General features: G+C 40.8%; 1 protein-coding gene across 4 annotated transcripts in view; it reads right to left on the bottom strand.

Annotated features, from left to right (window-relative positions):
* Positions 1-200: 200 nt before the first annotated feature.
* LOC787904 (CD5 antigen-like) overlaps positions 201-24804 on the bottom strand; it is a 37788-nt gene continuing 13184 nt past the window's right edge. For 2 of the 4 annotated variants that reach the window (XM_005203583.5, XM_005203584.5), the window contains 4 exons: positions 19745-20068; positions 15091-15414; positions 7031-7354; positions 201-1195 (listed from right to left, as the gene is read on the bottom strand). In XM_005203583.5, coding sequence (XP_005203640.2) covers positions 1176-1195; positions 7031-7354; positions 15091-15414; positions 19745-20068 — 992 coding nt within the window. In that variant the 3' untranslated portion in view covers positions 201-1175. The remainder of the gene's footprint in view (positions 1196-7030; positions 7355-15090; positions 15415-19744; positions 20069-24804) is intronic. The other 2 variants (XM_024989895.2, XM_059884958.1) reach the window with 2 other exon arrangements.

Raw genomic sequence — 24804 nt, 5'->3', positions numbered from 1 at the left:
TAAGTTTCTCTATTTTTCCCATGATAGGAAATAGGGAGAAAGTTCTCCATCCAGAGGAGAGAACTATATTACACACATGACTGCATCTGCCAGCAGGTTCTCTTCTAGCTAATCCTACCTGTAAGGCCACCCCTGTAAACTGATGCACCTGCTTTCCCCTTGGGTAGAAAGAGCATACCACACAGAGAGGCAACTCTTGAGACTGTTTAACATCTACTTTATTAGCAAGCATAAACGCAGACACATAACAGGTACTCAACTCAGTCTCAGAGCCTGAGGTTTTTAGTTTGTAGAACCAAGCCATGATTCTCTCCTTAGTATCATTCTGTCTTGCATCAGACTTACAGACCCTAAAATCTGAGTTGACAAAATGATATCATCCGATTGGCATGAGGCACAATGATGGATTCCCCCAAATTCTTTCTGCATCTCTTCCTTTTCCTTCTAGTCTCAGGTCCATACATTTTTCCTGGGGAAATTAAAATACATTTGTGGGGTTCTTCTTGTTAAATGCACACCATGTTGGCAAGTTGTATATGGATAGTCAACAAAGGTATTTTATTATGGGCATTCAGAGGGTGTGATATTTCTTTTCCAAGTGTCATGAAAAGGTCTAGGATTACAGGATACTGCTCTGCTCTTGAAAGAATGTGTCTGTTTCTATCAGATCACAGGAGAATAGTGAGATGTTAATTGTTGAAGGTTAAGAAAAAGTGTTGAAGGCTTGAGAAAAAGCATTCAAAGAGCTTTCCCTCAAGTTTCATCTCATTATTTACCCATATTCCCCTTCAAATGTTCCTTTTGTTGTCTCCTTCCTTTCATGTTCTTTACAGACATGTAGGTTTGGCCTTAGAAATGTCCTGTAGTGGTCAAATGAACAGACCTGGGGATCCCAGGCTGGTTAAAAAGAAGCAGGAGGGGCCAGAATCAATGCCAGAGGGTCAGCAGTGAAGAGCAGGTGACTGGGAGGTCATCTTCCTTGGCAAGAGAGAATTCAACAACTCATATCTCCAGGAGGTGATGGGGGTGCTTGGCTCTGAGAGCAGAGTGTTCAGATTCTTGCTTAGGGGCTGAGGGAGTGGGAGCTGAGCCTGCAGGCCCAGCACTTGCACTAAGCCATTTGAGGCCAGGAGAAAGCAAAGGACACTCAGGCCCTGCCGGAGTCAGGCCAAACATCAAATGTCAGGCTGCCCTTCTGTAAAGAGAAGAAGAATGTACAGTAAGGATGGGGACAAGTCAAGAAGGGATTATCTCATTCAAGCTCAAAAAGGTCAAGAAAGAAGAGTGGTTCCCAGAATAGGAAAGAGAGACCCTCCCAGATCCTAATCACATACCTATCTCACACTGATGTGAACCACGTCAGAATCTAGTTCAGTGCCCCAGATGTATTCAACCAGCTCCCATGTGAATCACAAACCATATTCACTTATATTAGCACTTCTCACCCTCCACAATCACAAAGCTCTTCGAGAGAAATGGAGCAAGTATCTCCTTTTTACTAGCTAAAATTAACTAGCCTCATAATGGCAGGCTCAAGATTCAAACACTAGTCTTCCATGACTAAAGCCCTCCATTTCTGGGCACTAGCTGCTCTTCATATTTTTGATCATCTCTCAGCTCTTACACAATTCCCTGAGTAGGTAACCAGGCAGCCCTGCACGTCACATCCCACACTAATTACAAAGCTTGGGGCATCAGAGTTGTGACTCTCTTGGGTCAGCCACCCAAGGGCTATGCTTTGCATTTCCTGACTCATATGGGGACAAGATTTCTGCCTTTACTCTCCTGTGAAGTGAAAGTTAAAGTCGCTCAGTCGTGTCCAACTCCTTGAGACCCCATGGCCTATACTGTCCATAGAATTCCATAGGCCAGAATACTAGAGTGGGGTAGCCTTTCCCTTCTCCAGGGGATCTTCCCATCCTGGGATCAAACCCAGGTCTCCCACATTGCAGGCAGATTCTTTACTAGCTGAGCCACAAGGGAAGCCCAACAGTAGAGGGAGGTCTACAATTTACAGCTGGAATCCTGGCTTCTCTGAAAAGACACTCTCATGGATATTCACAAAGAGACCCCTCCCCTAGCCCCGTTCCCACAGATTAATTTAAAATCTGGGTAGTGACAATAGGTAGAAAGAGGTGGGACCATCTCCTACAGTTTTAACTTACAGTTTGAGACCTGGGGTCCTCTAAGTCAACTAATCCTGAGCTGAGCCAAGACTGGTCATTTTAGTTCTGCTCCATCGTTTGAAAACAATTTTTATGATTTTGGAAAGTTGCTTCTTTTCTCTGACTCTTACTCTCTTCAGATTTAAAAATGGTGTCAATTGAATAATTTTCAAAACCTCTTTTGTTCTCACATGCAATAACTGTATGGTATGGGATTTTTAAACTATTATTATCATTCTATCCACGACTAGGATTCTCAATAATTCCTTGAAGTAACATAAAGTAGGTGACTATTATGGGCAGCTGTGCAGCACTAGTAGAATAAACCTTACCCTCAGAGTTCACACCCCACCACCAGCTTCTTCACCTTCGTCCATGCCAGTCCCCATGGGGACTGCCCAATCTACAAGGCTTACCCAAGCAGAATACGACTATATCTTCCTTGTGGTTGCAGTCATGATACCCCCCAGAACCTATGCTGACACTGCTCCAGGGACTGCTCTTGCCCTTTGCAATGGACATCATCTAGCCGGATATGCCCGTCTCCAGGGACAAACTTTCTCCGTGCTTTGACAGATACAAAGATTGGCTTTCCACAGTCCAGTTGCCCGCACACCACGTGCTCCTCCTTTGTCCCCCAGCCATCATCACAGACAGAGCCCCATATGCCCCTGTGCAGCACCCCAGTCGCCCAGAGCAGCTGGTGTCTCCGTTTACCGGCCTCTATTTAAGGGATCTGCCGAGGCAGGGCATGGAGTGGGGAATGGAAAGAAGAAAAAAAATCGTCTACAGTTTAGTTCAGTTCAATCCAGTCGCTCAATCATGTCCGACTCTTTTTGACCCCATGAATCGTAGCACGCCAGGCCTCCCTGTCCATCACCAACTCCCAGAGTTCACCAAAATTCATGTCCATCGATCGGTGATGCCATCCAGCCATCTCATCCTCTGCCATCCCCTTCTCCTCCTGCCCCCAATCCCTCTCAGCATTAGAGTCTTTTCCAATTAGTCAACTCTTCATATGAGGTGGCCAAAGTATTGGAGGTTCAGCCTCAGCATCAGTCCTTCCAATGAACACCCAGGACTGATCTCCTTTAGGATGGAGATCTCCATGCAGTCCAAGGGACTCTCAAGAGTCTTCTCCAAAACCAGAGTTAAAAAGCATCAATTCTTCGGTGCTCAGCTTTCTTCACCGTTCAACTCTCACATGCATACATGACCACTGGAAAAACCATAGCCTTGACTAGATGGACCTTTGTTGGCAAAGTAATGTCTCTGCTTTTTAATATGCTATCTAGGTTGGTCATTGCTTTCCTTCCAAGGAGTAAGCATCTTTTAATTTCATGGCTGCAGTCACCATCTGCAATGATTTTGGAGCCAAAAATATAAAGTCTGACACTGTTTCCAATGTTCCCCCATCTATTTCCCATGAAGTGATGGGACCAGATGCCATGATCTTAGTTTTCTGAATGTTGAGCTTTGAGCCAACTATTTCACTCTCCTCTTTCACTTTCATCAAGAGGCTTTTGAGTTCCTCTTCACTTTCTGTTACAAAGGTCGTGTCATCTGCATATCTGAGGTTATTTATATTTCTCCCGGCAATCTTGATTCCAGCTTGTGCTTCTTCCAGCCCAGCATTTCTCATGATGTACTCTGCATAGAAGTTAAATAAGCAGGGTGACAACATACAGCCGTGACATACTCCTTTTCCTATTGGGAGACAGTCTGTTGTGTCATGTCCAGTTCTAATTGTTGCTTCCTGACCTGCATATAGGTTTCTCAAGAGGCAGGTCAGGTGGTCTGGAATTCCCATCTCTTTCAGAATTTTCCACAGTTTATTGTGATCCACACAGTCTAATGCTTTGGCATAGTCAATAAAGCAGAAATAGATGTTTTTCTGGAACTCTCTTGCTTTTTCGATGATCCAGCAGATGTTGGCAATTTGATCTCTGGTTCCTCTGCCTTTTCTAAAACCAGATTGAACATCTGGAAGTTCACATTCATGTATTCCCAAGGTCTGGTTTGGAGAATTTTGAGCATTACTTTACTAGCATGTGAGATGAGTGCAATTGTGCGGCAGTAAAACTGACCTTTTCCAGTCCTGTGGCCACTGCTGAGTTTTCCAAATTTGCTGGCATATTGAGTGCAGCACTTTCACAGCATCATCTTTCAGGTTTTGAAATAGTTCAACTGGAATTCCATCCCCTCCACTCGCTTTGTTCATAGTAATGCTTTCTAAGGCCCACTTGACTTCACATTCCAGGATGTCTGGCTCTAGGTCAGTGATCACACCATCGTGATTATCTGGGTCATGAAGATCTTTTTTGTACAGTTCTTCTGTGTATTCTTGCCACCTCTTCTTAATATCTTCTGCTTCTGTTAAGTCCATAGCATTTCTGTCCTTTATCGAGCCCATCTTTGCATGAAATGTTTCCTTGGTATCTCTAATTTTCTTGAAGAGTTCTCTAGTCTTTCCCATTCTGTTGTTTTCCTCTATTTCCTTGCATTGATCAGTGAGGAAGGTTTCTTATCTCTCCTTGCTATTCTTTGGAACTCTGCATTCAAATTGGAATATTTTTCCTTTTCTCCTTTGCTTTTCACTTCTCTTCTTTTCACAGCTATTTGTAAGGCCCCCTCAGACAGCCATTCTGCTTTTTTGCATTTCTTTTCCATGGGGATGGTCTTGATCCCTGTCTCCTGTACAATGTCACAAACTTCCGTCTATAGTTCATCAGGCACTCTTTCAGATCTAGTCCCTTAAATCTATTTCTCACCTCCACTGTATAATCATAAGGGATTTGATTTAGGTCATACCTGAATGGTCTAGTGGTTTTCCCTACTTTCTTCAATTTAAGTCTGAATTTGGCGATAACGAGTTCATGATCTGAGCCACAGTCAGCTCCTGGTCTTGTGTTTGCTGACTGTATAGAGCTTCTCCAACTTTGACTGCAGAGAATATAATCAATCTGATTTCAGTGTTGAACATCTATGATGTCCATTTGTGGTGTCTTCTCTTATGTTGTTGGAAGAGGGTGTTTGCTATCATCAGTGCGTTCTCTTAGCAAAACTCTATTATCCTTTGCCCTGCTTCATTCTGTACTCCAAGGCCAAATTTGACTGTTACTCCAGGTGTTTCTTGACTTCCTACTTTTGCATTTCAGTCCCCTATAATGAAAAGGACATCTTTTTTGTGTGTTAGTTCTAAAAGGTCTTGTAGGTCTTCATAGAACTGTTCAACTTCAGCTTCTTAAGCGTTACTGGTTGGGGCATAGACTTGGATCACCATTATATTGAATGGTTTGGCTTGGAAACAAACAATCATACTGTCATTTTTGAGATTGCATCCAAGTACTGCATTTCAGACTCTTTTGTTGACCATGATGGCTACACCATTTCTTCTAAGGGATTCCTGCCCATAGTAGTAGATATAATGGTCATCTGAGTTAAATTCACCCATTCCAGTCCACTTTAGTTCCATGATTCCTAGAATGTTGACATTCACTCTTGCTATCTCCTGTTTGGCCCCTTCCAATTTGACTTGATTCAAGGACCTGACATTCCAGGTTCCTATGCAATATTGTCTTTACAGCATCAGACCTTGCTTCTATCACCAGTCACATCCACAACTGGATATTGTTTTTGCTTTGGCTCCATTCCTTCAATCTTTCTGGAGTGATATCCCCACTGATCCCTTGTAGCATATTGGGATCTGGGGAGTCCCTTTTCCAGTATCCTATCATTTTGCCTTTTCATACTGTTCATGGGGTTCTCAAGGCAAGAATACTGAAGTGGTTTGCCATTCCCTTCTCCAGTGGACCACATTCTGTCAGACCTGTCCACCATGACCTGTCTGTCTTGGGTGGCCCCACACGGCATGGCTTGGTTTCATTGAGTTAGACAAGGCTGTGGTCCATGTGATCAGATTGGCTAGTTTTCTGTGATTGTGGTTTCAGTGTGTCTGCCATCTGATGCCCTCTCACAACACCTACCATCTACTTGGGTTTCTCTTATCTTGGACGTGGGGCATCTCTTCACAGCTGCTTCAACAAAGCACAGCCACTGCTCCTTACCTTAGACAAGGCCGCCCCTCCTGACTTTGAACCTTCAAATCCCATCAACACTTCTGTAGCTCTCTACCTGCTTCTGTTTCTGTGATCATAGCCCTTCCTCTAGTTTCCAATCCATGTGCCAGGTCTGTTCCCTTAACTAAGACCTTTTACTTTCCCATCTAGTTTATAAAAGTCTAATACTTATGAATGGCTTTCTAGTAGCTTTTTTTTTTAATTGAAGACTTCAACAAGTACATGGAACTGTGTGTCCTATCCCTATTATATAGAATTCAATATAATACTTTATAATAATCTAGCACTTAATACTGCTTGAAGCATGTTCATATACAAAGGTAAGTATCATTAGCTGCATTTTAAAAACAAGAGAATTGATGAGCAGCACAATTAAATAGCTTTGCCATGGTTATTTGCTCCATGACCGCTGAGCGTAGTCACTCAGTCCTGTTTGACTCTGCTCCTCTGTCCATGAGGATTCTCCAGGCAAGAATACTGGAGTGGGTTGCTGTGCCCTCCTCCAGGGGATCTTCCCCACCCAGGGATTGCACCCACGTCTCTAAGTCTCTGCATTGGCAGGTGGGTTCTTTATCACTAGTGCCACTGCTCAACCAAGGAGGAGTAACAGTTCTAGATGAGGATATATTTGTCTCCAGGGTTCACAGTTGAGAAACGGTGAGAATTGAAGGACAAGGAATCAGTTAACCATTAATTCATGCTGGAGAATAAAGATAAAGAGGACAAAGAGTGGTCATGCGGGGTATGGGCAGTTGGCATATAGTCTTTGAGTCCTGCCATACTCACTCTCACACATTGCCCCTGCATCCTCACTGTGGGAGCAATCAAAAACGTCTTCCACCTGGTCACATTCAATCAATTTATCTTCCGTCCCACTGCAGTTGACATCTTGGATGAAGATTTTTTGTTTTTCATCTGCCAATGGCTTATACAAATTACCACTTGGTGTCCCCTTGGCTGCTCCACAGCCCAGCTCCCGGCACACCACTTCCACGTCTTTCATGTTCCAGCTGTTGTCACACACAGTGCCCCACTCGCCATTCCGTTCCACTTCCACCCGCCCTTCACAGCGATGGGGACCTCTCACCAGTCGCACTTTGGGAGGAGACTCTGCAAAGAAATGAGATATTGGTTGGAGATTAGGAGTGGCCCAGAGAGCACTCAGGCATGTATGCAGTCTTCTTGGAATTCTTCTACCACTTTCAGGATGTGGAAAACTGAAGGGTGAGAAAGTGGGGGTCAAAAGGGAAGACAAGGAAGAGGAGCTCCAGGACTCCATCTCTGAGTTCTGGTTCTGCTACTCTCTTGTATTATTATTATTATTATTACAATTTAATCTGTAATTTTACTTGGCCCTTGGTGAAACTTGGAAAAACAGGCTTAATATCCCTACCTTTGGATTTGGTACAAACAAGTGCTTCATATGACTATTTCAAAAGTATACTTTCTAACAGGAATTAAGATGCACCATGCTATAATGACCATATCAATAAATACGCTGCATAAAATTTTAGTTTGTCTTGTAATTCCCTTCCAGCCAAACAAAGTATAGCATACATACATGTATTTTGTCTGAAATCTGAACAAAATCTGTATTTCAGTTAATAATACTGTATCACAAGTTAGCTCCCTGTTTGTTTGGTTTTTCTTAACAACATAGTATTCCTTTATATTCTCAGAACTGGATTAGAACTTTCAAGCCATATTCAGTTTTTTTTTTAATCTAAGATAAGAAACTTTCTAGATTACCAGAAGTAATCCTAGATGCCAAAATATGTGGACCTGAATCAAGGTTTTGAGTGAATATAAATTAGAAATTTAGCATTCTGTTCACACTAGGTCAAACAAGTGAAGTCAAAATGTCATAAGTGTTTTAGCTAAGCAAAAAACCATAAATTTTCTAAAATATATGTATTATACAATCTATATATATATATATATATATATGTATACAAAAGGTTTTCTACTATGCTTGATAAAGGCTTGAGAGAGAACATCAAAAAAAAAAAAAAAAGACTGAGAAACTGGAAAACATAAATTAAATGAAAACTAAAACATGAAGCACTGAACATGAAATAGAAAAATTGAAACAGACCAGATAAAAGTAAAAGGTCATCATACATCCGGTTGTTTTTAAACATGGTGGCTCATTAGAAATATATCCGGGGCTTTGGAAATAAAAAGCAGTCCCTCAGCATTTGCACTTTTCAAAAATTTCCAAGATAATTCTAATATGCATCTGGATTTTGAAAAGTGACTACAGGTTTTTCTATTAAATGGCAGTGGGCCTAGGGGAGCTATCCCACTTTGAAGGTCAGGAAGGGCGGCAGTGAGGAAATACCCGTCGTCCAAGGTAAGGAGCAATGGCTGCGCTTTGCTGGGGCAGCCGTGAAGAAATACCCCACGCCCAAGGTAAGAGAAACCCAAGTAAGACAGTAGGTGTTGCGAGAGGGCATCAGAGGGCAAACACACTGAAACCATACTCACAGAAAACTAGTCAATCTAATCACACTAGGACCACAGCCTTGTCTAACTCAATGAAACTAAGCCATGCCTGTGGGGCAACCCAAGAGGGGCGGGTCATGGTGGAGAGGTCTGACAGAATGTGGTCCACTGGAGAAGGGAATGGCAAACCACTTCAGTATTCTTGCCTTGAGAACCCCATGAACAGTATGAACAGACAAAATGATAGGATACTGGAAGAGGGACTCCCCAGGTCAGTAGGTGCCCAATATGCTACTGGAGATCAGTGGAGAAATAACTCCAGAAAGAATGAAGGGATGGAGCCAAAGCAAAAACAATACCCAGCTGAGGATGTGACTGGTAATAGAAGCAAGGTCGGATGCTATAAAAAGCAATATTGCATAGGAACCTGGAATGTCAGGTCCATGAATCAAGGCAAATTGGAAGTGGTCAAACAAGAGATGGCAAGAGTGAATGTCGACATTCTAGGAATCAGCGAACTGAAATGGACTGGATGGGTGAATTTAATTCAGATGACCATTATATCTACTACTGTAGGCAGGAATCCCTCAGAAGAAATGGAGTGGCCATCATGGTCAACAAAAGAGTCCAAAATGCAGAACTTGGATGCAATCTCAAAAACGACAGATTGATCTCTGTTCATTTCCAAAGCAAACCATTCAATATCACAGTAATCCAAGTCTATGCCCCAACCAGTAATGCTGAAGAAGCTGAAGTTGAACAGTTCTATGAAGACCTACAAGACCTTTTAGAACTAACACCCAAAAAAGATGTCCTTTTCATTATAGGGGACTGAAATGCAAAAGTAGGAAGTCAAGAAACACCTGGAGTAACAGGCAAATTTGGCCTTGGAATACGGAATGAAGCAGGGCAAAGACTAATAGAGTTTTGTCAAGGAAATGCACTGGTCATAACAAGCACCCTCTTCCAACAACACAAGAGAAGACTCTACACATGGACATCAACAGATGGTCAACACCGAAATCAGATTGATTATATTCTTTGCAGCCAAAGATGGAGAAGTTCTATACAGTCAGCAAACACAAGACCAGGAGCTGACTGTGGCTCAGAGCATGAACTCCTTATTGCCAAATTCAAACTCAAATTGAAGAAAGTAGGGAAAAGCACTAGACCATTCAGGTATGACCTAAATCAAATCCCTTATGATTATACAGTGGAAGTGAGAAATAGATTTAAGGGACTAGATCTGATGGATAGAGTGCCTGATGAACTGTGGAATGAGGTTCGTGACATTGTACAGGAGACAGAGATCAAGACCATTCCCATTGAAAAGAAATGCAAAAAAGCAAAATGGCTGTCTGGGAAGGCCTTACAAATAGCTGTGAAAAGAAGAGAAGTGAAAAGCAAAGGAGAAAAGGAAAGATATAAACATCTGAATGCAGAGTTCCAAAGAATAGCAAGAAGAGAAAAGAAAGCCTTCTTCAGCGATCAATGCAAAGAAATAGAGGAAAACAACAGAATGGGAAAGACTAGAGAACTCTTCAAGAAAATCAGAGACACCAAAGGAACATTTCATGCAAAGATGAGCTCGATAAAGGACAGAAATGCTATGGACCTAACAGAAGCAGAAGATATTAAGAAGAGATGGCAAGAATACACAGAAGAACTGTACAAAAAAGATCTTCATGACCCAGATAATCACGATGGTGTGATCACTGACCTAGAGCCAGACATCCTGGAATATGAAGTCAAGTGGGCCTTAGAAGCATTACTATGAACAAAGCTAGTGGAGGGGATGGAATTCCAGTCGAGCTATTTCAAAACCTGAAAGATGATGCTGTGAAAGTGCTGCACTCAATATGCCAGCAAATTTGGAAAACTCAGCAGTGGCCACAGGACTGGAAAAGGTCAGTTTTCATTCCAATCCCAAAGAAAGGCAATGCCAAAGAATGTTCAAACTACCTCACAATTGCACTCATCTCACATGCTAGTAAAGTAATGCTCAAAATTGTCCAAGCCAGGCCTCAGCAATATGTGAACCGTGAACTTCCTGATGTTCAAGCTGGTTTTAGAAAAGGCAGAGGAACCAGAGATCAAATTGCCAACATCCTCTGGATCTTATAAAAAGCAAAAGAGTTCCAGAAAAACATCTATTTCTGCTTTATTGTCTATGCCAAAGCCTTTGACTGTGTGGATCACAATAAATAGTGGAAAATTCTGAAAGAGATGGGAATACCAGACCACCTGATCTGCCTCTTGAGAACCGTATATGCAGATCAGGAAGCAACAGTTAGAACTGGACATGGAACAACAGACTGGTTCCAAATAGGAAAAGGAGTTCGTCAAAGCTGTATATTGTCACCCTGCTTATTTAACTTATATGCAGAGTACATCATGAGAAACTCTGGGCTGGAAGAAACACAAGCTGGAATCAAGATCGCCGAGAGAAATATCAATAACCTCAGATATGCAAATGACACCACCCTTATGGCAGAAAGTGAAGAGGAACTCAAAAGCCTCTTGATGAAAGTGAAAGAGGAAAGTGAAAAAGTTGGCTTAAAGCTCAACATTCAAAAAACGAAGATCATGGCATCCAGTCCCATCACTTCATGGGAAATAGATGGGGAAACAGTGGAAACAGTGTCAGACTTTATTTTTCTGGGCTCCAAAATCACTGCAGATGGTGACTGCAGCCATGAAATTAAAAGATGCTTACTCCTTGGAAGGAAAGTTATGACCAACCTAGATAGCATGTTCAAAAGCAGAGACATTCCTTTGCCAACAAAGGTTCGTCTAGTCAAGGCTATGGTTTCTCCTGTGGTCATGTGTGGATGCGAGAGTTGGACTGTGAAGAAGGCTGAGCACCGAAGAATTGATGCTTTTGAACTGTGGTGTTGGAGAAGACTCTTGAGAGTCCCTTGGACTGCAAGGAGATCCAACCAGTCCATTCTGAAGGAGATCAGCCCTGGGATTTCTTTGGAAGGAATGATGCTAAAACTGAAACTCCAGTACTTGGGCCACCTCACGCGAAGAGTTGACTCATTGGAAAAGACTCTGATGCTGGGAGGGATTGGGGGCAGGAGGAGATGCTGATGACAGAGAATGAGATGGCTCGATGGCATCACTGACTCGATGGACGTGAGTCTGGGTGAACTCTGGGAATTGGTGATGGACAGGGAGGCCTGGCATGCTGTGATTCATGGGGTTGCAAAGAGTCAGACACGACTGAACGACTGATCTGATCTTAATGATATGGAATTCTTTCATTTCTCTATTGACCAGAAAAATGGCCAATGGTATTAAGCGACTACTAGTTACATGATCTCAATAGTAAAAGATGTTTATTAGTTTCACAATCAATAGCCAGACAAAAAATAGAAGATAATGACAATTGCAAGCCATAGTGGAAACATGATTATCCTAGCAATATAAAATAATTACATACAATTTGGGGACTAAAGTAGAGTACTGTGATAAGTGTAAGTGCATACATGCACATGTTCTCATTCACCCAGTCAGTCTAAGCCTTGTGGTTGGTGTATTAATTCATTTACATTTAAGTTAATTTTCCATATGTATGATCCTATTACCATTTTCTTAATTGTTTTAGGTTTATTTTGTGTATGTCTTTTCCTTCTCTTGTGTTTCCTGCCTAGAGAAGTTTCTTTAGCATTTATGTAAAGCTGGTTTGGAAGTGCTGAGCTCTCTTAACTTTTACTTGTTTGGAAAGCTTTTGATTTCTCCATCAAATCTGATTGGGAGTCTTGATGGGTAATGCATTCTTGGTTGCAGGTTTTTCTTTCTTCACTTTAAATATATCATACCATTCTCTTCTGGCTTGTAGAGTTACTGTTGAGAAATCAGCTTACAACCTCATGGGAGTTCCCTTATATGTTATTTGTCATTTTTCCCTTGTTGCTTTTAATATTTTATCTTTGTCTTTAACGTTTGTCAGTTTGATTACTATGTGTGTGTCTCATTGTGTTCCTCCTTGAATTTATCCTGCCTGGGATTCTGCACTTCCTGGACTTTTTTAACTATTTCTTTTCCATGTTAGGGAAATTTTCATCTACTTTTCAAATATTTTCTTGGGTCCTTTCTCTCTCTCTTCTCCTTCTGGGGCCCCTATAATGCAAATGCCGGTGTGTTTACTGTTGTCCCAGAGGCCTCTTAGTCTGGTCTTCATTGTTTTCATTCTTTTTTCTATATTCTGTTCTGTGGCAGTGATTTTCACCACGCAGTCCTCCAGGTCACTTATCTGTTCTTCTGCCTCAGTTATTCTGCTACTGATTGCTTCTAGTGTATGGTTCATCTCTGTTGGTTTTCTAGTTCTTACAGGTCTTTGGTAAACATCTCTTCCATCTTCTCCATTCTATTTCTGAGATCCTATGATCTTTACTATCATTATCTTTACTATCATTATTCTGAATTCTTTTACTGGAAGGCTGCCGATCTCTGCTTCATTTAGTTGTTTTTCTGGGGCTTTATCTTGTCCCTTAATCTGGGACATAACCCTGTGATTTTTCATCCTGGTTAACTTTCTGTAATGTGGTTTTCATTCTAGCCACTGTGGGATTGTGGCTCTTTGACCAGAGATTGAACCTGTTCCCCCCGCACTGAAAGCATGGAGATGTCTAGATATAATTTGGGCTAAACAACCTGACTCTCTCTCTCTCAGTATCAATGATCCACTCCCAATCATCCTTGCTACTTCCCATGACATTTTCCCATGTCCAAGAACCTAGCTCAGAAGAAATACAGAGAGTGCTGAGTAAGGGAAGAGTCAGAGCCTCAAAGTCTCAGAGCCCTAAAACTGGGTCTAGAAGATTCTAAGTGTTGGGAGTGGGAGATGGGCTTCACAGAGTCTCCGGATAAGTTCTGAGGAAACCAAGACTTATTCATGGAGTATAGAGGACTGCGTAGGGAGACAAGGGAAAAGCTTATCAGGAATCAAATTTCTGGACACTACATTCCAAGTACTGTTTTATGAACATAGAGAACAGTGATGATCAAGATAGCTGGCATCGCTGTCCTCAAGAAGATTCTATTTAATAGGCTTGAAGCAATCCCATCAAGTCCTCTCAGCCCCAGAGAGATATAGTGATAAAGAAGATCTAAGTTTGCCAAGCCTCCAGGGAGAGCGGTGCTATACCTGGAGGGACAACATTTGGACACTTGGCTTTTGGTCTATCAGACTATGAACAGTGTATGACAACATGGGCTAAATGGGATGACTCAGATACCTATATGAATGAAACACAATTCTGAGGACCCAAATTTCTACTGCATATATATACATATATATATATATATATATATATATATATATAGTAGTTGTTGTATTTCTGTCATATATTTGCTTTCTATGCATTAATAATTTTCTGTGTGTTTATCTCCTTTTCCATTAGACTGTGATTTGGCTAAGGGACTAGTATATGCATGTATGTGTATATATATATATATATGTTAATATAATCTATATATAATTTTGTATATGAATATGTGTATAGATATAGGCTTCCCAGGTGGCTCAGTGGGTACGGAATCCACCTGGGTTCAATCCCTGGGTGGAAAAGATCCCCAGGAGAAGGGCACGGTAACCTACTCCAGTATTCTTGCATGGAGCATCCCATGGACACAGGAGATTGGCAGACTACAGTCCATAGGGTCACAAAGAGTCAGATACAGCTGAAGAGACTGAGCATGCACTCATGCATACATATATATACACAGTTGTTGTGTGTTCGTTTCCTATGAGCATCTCCTGTCTACCTAACTAAATGATAAACTCCTTGAGATCTGATAAAATTGCATTATATTTTGGGAGCTCATTTCTTCCCCATAACTTCATCTGAGCTTTCGATACAAATGTTTAGTGGTTATTAGATCTGCGCATGTTTGTGCGTGTGAAGAAGAGAATCAGGTTCTTGGATAGATTGAAACAAAGAAAAACTAAGATTGAAACTAAGACAAAATCATTGGTTCAACCAAGTGTGCGTGCTAAGTTGCTTCAGTAATCTCTGACTCTGTGTGACCCTATGGCCTGTAGCCCGCCAGACTCCTCTGTCCATTGGATTCTCCAGGCAAGAATACTGGAGTGGGTTGCTGTGCCCTCCTCCAGGGGATCTTCCCCACCCAGGGATTGCACCCACGTCTCTAAGTCTCTGCATTGGCAGGTGGGTTCTTTATCACTAGTGCCACTGCTCAACCAAGGAGGAGTAACAGTTCTAGATGAGGATATATTTGTCTCCAGGGTTCACAGTTGAGAAACGGTGAGAATTGAAGGACAAGGAATCAGTTAACCATTAATTCATGATGGAGAATAAAGATAAAGAGGACAAAGAGTGGTCATGCGGGGTATGGGCAGTTGGCATATAGTCTTTGAGTCCTGCCATACTCACTCTCACACATTGCCCCTGCATCCTCACTGTGGGAGCAATCAAAAACGTCTTCCACCCAGTCACATTCAATCAATTTATCTTCCGTCCCACTGCAGTTGACATCTTGGATGAAGATTTTTTGTTTTTCATCTGCCAATGGCTTATACAAATTACCACTTGGTGTCCCCTTGGCTGCTCCACAGCCCAGCTCCCGGCACACCACTTCCGCGTCTTTCATGTTCCAGCTGTCATCACACACAGTGCCCCACTCGCCATTCCGTTCCACTTCCACCCGCCCTTCACAACGATGGGGACCTCTCACCAGTCGCACTTTGGGAGAAGACTCTGCAAAGAAATGAGATATTGGTTGGAGATTAGGAGTGGCCCAGAGAGCACTCAGGCATGTATGCAGTCTTCTTGGAATTCTTCTACCACTTTCAGGATGTGGAAAACTGAAGGGTGAGAAAGTGGGAGTCAAAAGGGAAGACAAGGAAGAGGAGCTCCAGGACTCCATCTCTGAGTTCTGGTTCTGCTACACTCTTGTATTATTATTATTATTATTATTATTATTACAATTTAATCTGTAATTTTACTTGGCCCTTGGTGAAACTTGGAAAAACAGGCTTAATATCCCTACCTTTGGATTTGGTACAAACAAGTGCTTCATATAACTATTTCAAAAGTATACTTTCTAACAGGAATTAAGATGCACCATGCTATAATGATCATATCAATAAATATGCTGCATAAAATTTTAGTTTGTCTTGTAATTCCCTTCCAGCCAAACAAAGTATAGAATACATACAAGCATTTTGTCTGAAATTTGAACAAAATCTGTATTTCAGTTAATAATACTGTATCACAAGTTAGCTCCCTGTTTGTTTGGTTTTTCGTAACAACATAGTATTCCTTTATATTCTCAGAACTGGATTAGAACTTTCAAGCCATATTCAGTTTTTTTTTAATCTAAGATAAGAAACTTTCCAGATTACCAGTAGTAATCCTAGTAGCCAAAATATGTGGATCTGAGTCAAGGTTTTGAGTGAATATAAATTAAAAATCTAGCATTCTATTCATACTAGATAAAACAAGTGAAGTCAAAATGTCATAAGTGTTTTAGCTAAGCAAAAAATCATATGTTTTCTAAAATATATGTATTATACAATCTATATATATATATATACATGTATACAAAAGGTTTTCTACTATGCTTGATAAAGGCTTGAGAGAGAACATCAAAAAAAAGACCAAGAAACTGGAAAGCATAAACTAAATGAAAACTAAAACATGAAGCACTGAACATGAAATAGAAAAATTGAAACAGACCAGATAAAAGTAAAAGGTCATTATATATCCAATTATTTTTAAACATGGTGGCTCATTAGAAATACATCCAGAGCTTTGGAGATAAAAAGCAGTCCCTCAGTATTTGCACTTTTCAAAAATTTCCAAGATAATTCTAATATGCATCTGGATTTTGAAAAATGACTACAGGTTTTCTATTAAATGGTAGTTTTAGTGATACAGAATTCTTTCATTTCTCTGTTGACCAGAAAAATGGCTAATGGTATTAAGTGGCTACTAGTTACATGATCTCAATAGTAAAAGATGTTTATTAGTTTCACAATCAATAGCCAGACAAAAAATAGAAGATAATGACAATTGCAAGCCATAGTGGAAACATGATTATCCTAGCAATACAAAATAATTACATACAATTTGGGGAGTTAAGTAGAGTACTGTGATAAGTGTAAGTGCATACATGCACATGTTCTCATCCACCCAGTCAGTCTAAGTCCTGTGGTTGGTGTATTTAATTCATTTACATTTAAGTTAATTTTCCATATGTATGATCCTATTACCATTTTCTTAATTGTTTTAGGTTTATTTTGTGTGTGTCTTTTCCTTCTCTTGTGTTTCCTGCCTAGAGAAGTTTCTTTAGCATTTGTGTAAAGATGGTTTGGAGGTGCTGAGCTCTCTTAACTTTTACTTGTTTGGAAAGCTTTTGATTTCTCCATCAAATCTGATTGGGAGTCTTGATGGGTAATGCATTCTTGGTTGCAGGTTTTTCTTTCTTCACTTTAAATATATCATACCATTCTCTTCTGGCTTGTAGAGTTACTGTTGAGAAATCAGCTTACAACCTCATGGGAGTTCCCTTATATGTTATTTGTCATTTTTCCCTTGTTGCTTTTAATATTTTATCTTTGTCTTTAACGTTTGTCAGTTTGATTACTATGTGTGTGTCTCATTGTGTTCCTCCTTGAATTTATCCTGCCTGGGATTCTGCACTTCCTGGACTTGTTTAACTATTTCTTTTCCATGTTAGGGAAATTTTCATCTACTTTTCAAATATTTTCTTGGGTCCTTTCTCTCTCTCTTCTCCTTCTGGGACCCTATAATGCAAATGCCGGTGTGTTTACTGTTGTCCCAGAGGCCTCTTAGTCTGGTCTTCATTGTTTTCATTCTTTTTTCTATATTCTGTTCTGTGGCAGTGATTTTCACCACGCAGTCCTCCAGGTCACTTATCTGTTCTTCTGCCTCAGTTATTCTGCTACTGATTGCTTCTAGTGTATGGTTCATCTCTGTTGGTTTTCTAGTTCTTACAGGTCTTTGGTAAACATCTCTTCCATCTTCTCCATTCTATTTCTGAGATCCTATGATCTTTACTATCATTATCTTTACTATCATTATTCTGAATTCTTTTACTGGAAGGCTGCCGATCTCTGCTTCATTTAGTTGTTTTTCTGGGGCTTTATCTTGTCCCTTAATCTGGGACATAACCCTGTGATTTTTCATCCTGATTAACTTTCTGTAATGTAGTTTTCATTCTAGCCACTGTGGGATTGTGGCTCTTTGACCAGAGATTGAACCTATTTCCCCTGCACTGAAAGCATAGAGATGTCTAGATATAATTTGGGCTAAACAACTTGACTCTCTCTCTCAGTATCAATGATCCACTCCCAACCATCCTTGCTCCCTCTCATGACATTTTCCCATGTCCAAGAACCTAGCTCAGAAGAAATACAGAGAGTGCTGAGTAAGGGAAGAGTCAGAGCCTCAAAGTCTCAGAGCCCTAAAACTGGGTCTAGAAGATTCTAAGTGTTGGGAGTGGGAGATGGGCTTCACAGAGTCTCCAGATAAGTTCTGAGGAAACCAAGACTTATTCATGGAGTGTAAAGATTGCATAGGGAGACAAGGGACAAGCCTATCCAGAAACTTCTGGATACTACATTCCAAGTACTATGTTATGAACACAGAGAACAGTGATGATCAAGATAGCTGGCATTGCTGTCCTCAAGAAGATTCTATTTAATAGGCTGGAAGCAATCCCATCAAGTCCCCTCAGCCCAGGAGAGATATAGTGATAAAGAAGATCTAAGTTTGCCAAGCCTCCAGGGAGAGCTCTGTTGTACTTGGAGGGACAGTATTTGGACTCTTGACTTGTAGTCTATCAGACTATGAGCAGTATATGACAACATGGGCTACATGGGACGACTCAGATACCTATATGAATGAAATACAATTTCTGAGGACCCAAATTTCTAATGCCTATATACATATACATATATATATATATATGTGTGTGTATATATATATAATTGTTGTTGTATTCCTTTATTCCTTTCATATATTTGCTTTCTATGCATTAATAACTTTCTGTGTGTCTATGTCCTTTTCAATTAGACTGTGATTTGGCTAAGGGACTAGTCTATTATATACATATATATTAATATAATATATACTATATATATAATTGTTGTATATGAATATGTGTATATATATATATAGGATTCCCAGGTGGCTCAATGAGTTCAGAATCCACCTGGGTTCAATCCCTGGGTGGAAAATATCTCCTGGAGGAGGGCATGGCAACCCACTTCAGTATTCTTGCCTGGAGCATCCCATGGACAGAGGAGACTGGCAGACTACAGTCCATAGAGTCACAAAGAGTCAGACACAACTGAAGCGACTGAGCATGCACTCATGCATACATATATATACACAGTTGTGTGTTGGTTTCCTATGAGCATCTCCTGTCTACCTAACTAGATGATAGACTCCTTGAGAACTGAAAACCTTACATTATATTTTGGGAGCTCATTTCTTCCCCATAATTCCAACTGAGCTTTAGATACAAATGTTTAGTGGTTATTAGATCTGTGCATATTTGTGTGTGTGAAGAAGAGAATCCGGTTCTTGGATAGATTGAAACAAAGAAAAACTAAGATTGAAACTAAGACAAAATCATTAGGTCAACCAAGTGTGCATGCTAAGTCGCTTCAGTCGTGTCCAATGCTGTGTGACCCTATGGACTGTAGCCCACCAGACTCCTCTGTCCATTGGATTCTCCAGGCAAGAATAGTGGAATGGGTTGCTGTGCCCTCCTCCAGGGGATCTTCCCCACCCAGGGACTGAACCCACATCTCTTAAGTCTCTGCATTGGCAGGTGGGTTCTTTATCACTAGTGCCACTGCTCAACCAAGGAGGAGTAACAGTTCTAGATGAGGATATGTTTGTCTCCAGGGTCCACAGTTGAGAAAGGGTGGGAAGTGAAGGAAAAGGAATCAGTTAATCATTAGTTCATGGGGGAGAATAAAGATAAAGAGGACAAAGAGTGGTCATGCGGGGTATGGGCAGTTGGCATATAGTCCTTGAGTCCTGCCATACTCACTCTCACATATTGCCCCTGCATCCTCGCTGTGGGAGCAATCAAAAACATCTTCCACCTGGTCACATTCAATCAATTCATCTTCTGTCCCATTGCAGTTGATGTCTTGGATGAAGATTTTTTGTTTTTCATCTGCCAGTGGCTTATACAAATTACCACTTGGTGTCCCCTTGGCTGCTCCACAGCCCAGCTCCCGGCACACCACTTCCACGTCTTTCATGTTCCAGCCGTTGTCACACACAGTGCCCCACTCGCCATTCCGTTCCACTTCCACCCGCCCTTCACAGCGATGGGGACCTCTCACCAGTCGCACTTTGGGAGGAGACTCTGCAAAGAAATGAGATATTGGTTGGAGATTAGGAGTGGCCCAGAGAGTATGTATGCAGTGTTTTGGAATTCTTCTACCACTTTCAGGATGTGGAAAACTGAAGGGTGAGAAAGTGGGAGTCAAAAGGGAAGACAAGGAAGAGGAGCTCCAGGACTCCATCTCTGAGTTCTGGTTCTGCTACACTCTTGTATTATTATTATTACAATTTAATCTGTAATTTTACTTGGCCCTTGGTGAAACTTGGAAAAACAGGCTTAATATCCCTACCTTTGGATTTGGTACAAATAAGTGCTTCATATGATTATTTCAAAAGTATATTTTCTAACAGGAATTAAGATGCACCATGCTATAATGATCATATCAATAAATACGTTGCATAAAATTTTAGTTTGTCTTGTAATTCCCTTTCAGCCAAACAAAGTATAGCGTACATACATGCATTTTGTCTGAAATTTAAACAAACTCTGTATTTCAGTTAATAATACTGTATCACAAGTTAGCTCCCTGATTGTTTGTTTGTTTTTAATATAAAGGTTTTTCCTTTATATTCTCAGAACTGGATTAGAACTTTCAAGTCTCATTCAGTTTTTTGTTTTTTTTTTTTAATCTAAGATAATAAACTTAGTAGATTACCAGCAGTAATTCTAGAGGCCAAAATATGTGGATCTGAGTCAAGGTTTTGAGTGAATATAAATTAGAAATCTAGCGCTCTGTTCATACTAGGTCAAACAAGTGAAGTCAAAATGTCATAAGTGTTTTAGCTAAGCAAAAAACCATAAAATTTCTAAAATGTATGTATTATACAAACTATATATATATATATGTATACAAAAGGTTTCTACTATGCTTGATAAAGGCTTGAGAGAGAACATCAAAAAAAAGACTGAGAAACTGGAAAACATAAACTAAATGAAACTAAAACATGAAACACTGAACATGAAATAGAAAAATTGAAACAGACCAGATAAAAGTAAAAGGTCATTATATATCCAGTTGTTTTTAAACATGGTGGCTCATTAGAAATACATCCGGAGTTTTGGAGATTAAAAGCAGTCCCTCAGAATTTGCATTTTTCAAAAATTTCCAAGATAATTCTAATATGCATCTGGATTTTGAAAAATGACTACAGGTTTTCTATTAAATGGTAGTTTTAGTGATACAGAATTCTTTCATTTCTCTATTGACCAGAAAAATGGCCAATGGTATTAAGCAGCTACTAGTTACATGATCTCAATAGTAAAAGATGTTTATTAGTTTCACAATCAATAGCCAGACAAAAAATAAAAGATAACTACAATTACAAGCCATAATGGAAACATGATTATCCTAGCAATACAAAATAATTACATACAATTTGGGGAGTTACATAGAGTGCTGTGATAAGTGTAAGTGCATACATGCACATGTTCTCATCCACCCAGTCAGTCTAAGTCCTGTGGTTGGTGTATTTAATTCACTTACATTTAAGTTAATTTTCCATATGTATGATCCTGTTACCATTTTCTTAATTGTTTTAGGTTTATTTTGTGTGTGTCTTTTCCTTCTCTTGTGTTTCCTGCCTAGAGAAGTTTCTTTAGCATTTGTGTAAAGCTGGTTTGGTGTTGCTGAGCTCTCTTAACTTTTACTTGTTTGGAAAGCTTTTGATTTCTCCATCAAATCTGAATGGGAGTCTTGATGGGTAATGTTTTCTTGGTTGCAGGTTTTTCTTTCTTCACTTTAAATATATCATACCATTCTCTTCTGGCTTGTAGAGTTACTGTCGAGAAATCAGCTTACAACCTCATGGGAGTTCCCTTATATGTTATTTGTCATTTTTCCCTTGTTGCTTTTAATATTTTATCTTTGTCTTTAACGTTTGTCAGTTTGATTACTATGTGTGTGTCTCATTGTGTTCCTCCTTGAATTTATCCTGCCTGGGATTCTGCACTTCCTGGACTTGTTTAACTACTTCTTTTCCACGTTAGGGAAATTTTCATCTACTTTTCAAATATTTTCTTGGGTCCTTTCTCTCTCTCTTCTCCTTCTGGGGCCCCTATAATGCAAATGCCGGTGTGTTTACTGTTGTCCCAGAGGCCTCTTAGTCTGGTCTTCATTGTTTTCATTCTTTTTTCTATATTCTGTTCTGTGGCAGTGATTTTCACCACGCAGTCCTCCAGGTCACTTATCTGTTCTTCTGCCTCAGTTATTCTGCTACTGATTGCTTCTAGTGTATGGTTCATCTCTGTTGGTTTTCTAGTTCTTACAGGTCTTTGGTAAACATCTCTTCCATCTTCTCCATTCTATTTCTGAGATCCTATGATCTTTACTATCATTATCTTCACTATCATTATTCTGAATTCTTTTACTGGAAGGCTGCCGATCTCTGCTTCATTTAGTTGTTTTTCTGGGGCTTTATCTTGTCCCTTAATCTGGGACATAACCCTGTGATTTTTCATCCCAATTAACTTTCTGTAATGTGGTTTTTGTCACACGAGTGTATGTTTCTCGGTTCTTTGTCTCGTCACAACAAAGATTTGGAGCGACAGACATTAAAGCCCTCAGTGTGTCACAGCTCTCAGGTCTTGGAGAGCTGTGTTATACATAGGTAAAACAGGGAAAAGGAGTCCAAAATGGTGGTGGCTAAAAGACAAGGAAGGTCAAAGGAAGGTCCGAGGACCAGAATGAAGACTTCAGGCAGAACAAACAGCACTCCTGGCTAAGTCCAATTTGCACAGGGCAGGCCCAGGTGGAGGAAAAAAACATAAAAGGAGGAGCCAAAGCTCTTTCTCATGAACTCTCTCTCTCTCCCGCTTGTGTGTTCTCTCTCTCTCTGTCTCTCTCTGTCTCTCTCTCCCGCCCTCCCTCCCTCCCTCCCCGCCCACTCCTCCACTCTCTTTTCTTCGAGTCTTTGTGTTGGCATGCCCTCACACTTCGAGGATGGATTCTCCTGCTATCTTCTAAATAAAATAGAGCTGTAACACTGATTTGCCTAAGAGCTATAATATGGTTTGTCCAAGACCCGAGAGCTGTGACGCCCTGAGAGCTTTAATGTCCGTCACTCCAAATCGTTGTTGTGATGAGACAAACAACCGAGGAACATACACTTGTGTGACAGTTTTCATTCTAGCCACTGTGGGATTGTGGCTCTTTGACCAGAGATTGAACCTATTTCCCCTGTACTGAAAGCATGGAGATGTCTAAATATAATTTGGGCTAAACAACCTGACTCTCTCTCTCAGTATCAATGATCCACTCCCAACCATCCTTGCTCCTTCTCATGACATTTTCCCATGTCCAAGAACCTAGCTCAGAAGAAATACAGAGAGTGCTGAGTAAGGGAAGAGTCAGAGCCTCAAAGTCTCAGAGCCCTAAAACTGGGTCTAGAAGATTCTATGTGTTGAGAGTGGGAGATGGGCTTCACAGAGTCTCCAGGTAAATTCTGAGGAAACCAAGACCTAGACATGGAGTATAGATGACTGCGTAGGGAGACAAGGGACAAACCTATCAGGAAACTTCTGGATATTACATTCCAAGTACTGTTTTATGAACACAGAGAACAGTGATGATCAAGATAGTTAGTTAGCATTGCTGCCCTCAGGAAGATTCTATTTAATAGGCTGGAAGAAATCCCATCAAGTCCCCTCAACCCAGGAGAGATATAGTGATAAAGAAGATCTAAGTTTGCCAAGCCTCCAGGGAGAGCTCTGTTGTACCTGGAGGGACAACATTTGGACTCTTGGCTTGTGGTCTATCAGACTATGAACAGTATATGACAACATGAGCTACATGGAATGACTCAGATACCTATATGAATGAAATACAATTTCTGAGGACCCAAATTTCTACTGCCTATATATATATATATATATATATATATATATCGGAGAAGGGAATGGAACCCCACTCCAGTACTCTTGCCTGGAAAATCCCATGGGCGGAGGAGCCTGGTAGGCTGCAGTCCATGGGGTCGCTAAAGTCGGACACGACTGGATGACTTCACTTTCTCTTTTCACCTTCATGCATTGGAGAAGGAAATGGCAACCCACTCCAGTATTCTTCCCCAGAGAATCCAGGGATGGGGGAGCCTGGTGGGCTGCCATCTCTGGGGTCGCACAGAGTCAGATACGACTGAAGCGACTTAGCAGCAGCAGCAGCAGATATATATATATATATATATATAGATATAGATATATATAGATATATATAGATATAGTTGTTGTTGTATTCCTTTATTCCTTTCATATATTTGCTTTCTATGCATTAATATGGAGAAGGCAATGGCACCCCACTCCGGTACTCTTGCCTGGAAAATCCCATGGATGGAGGAGCCTGGTAGGCTGCAGTCCAGGGGGTTGCTAAGAGTCGGACACAACTGAGCAACTTCCCTTTCACTTTTCACTCTCATGTATTGGAGAAGCAAATGGCAACCCACTCCAGTGTTCCTGCCTGGAGAATCCCAGGGACGGGGGAGCCTGGTGGGCTCTGTGCTATGGGGTCGCACAGAGTCGGACATGACTGAAGTGACTTAGCAGTAGTAGCTGCATGCATTAATAATTTTCTGTGTGTTTATCTCCTTTTCATTAGACTGTGATTTGGCTAAGGGACATACGTGTGTGTGTATATATATAATCTATATATAATTTTTATAAGAATATGTGTATAGATATAGGCTTCCCAGGTGGTGCAGTGGGTACAGAATCCACTTGGGTTCAATCCCTGGGTGGAAAAGATCCCCTGGAGAAGGGCACGGCAACCT

This window comes from Bos taurus, chromosome 3 (genome assembly GCF_002263795.3).
Source record: "Bos taurus isolate L1 Dominette 01449 registration number 42190680 breed Hereford chromosome 3, ARS-UCD2.0, whole genome shotgun sequence".
Classification (NCBI taxonomy): domain Eukaryota; kingdom Metazoa; phylum Chordata; class Mammalia; order Artiodactyla; family Bovidae; genus Bos; species Bos taurus.
This window is presented reverse-complemented; position numbering and strand designations above follow the sequence as displayed.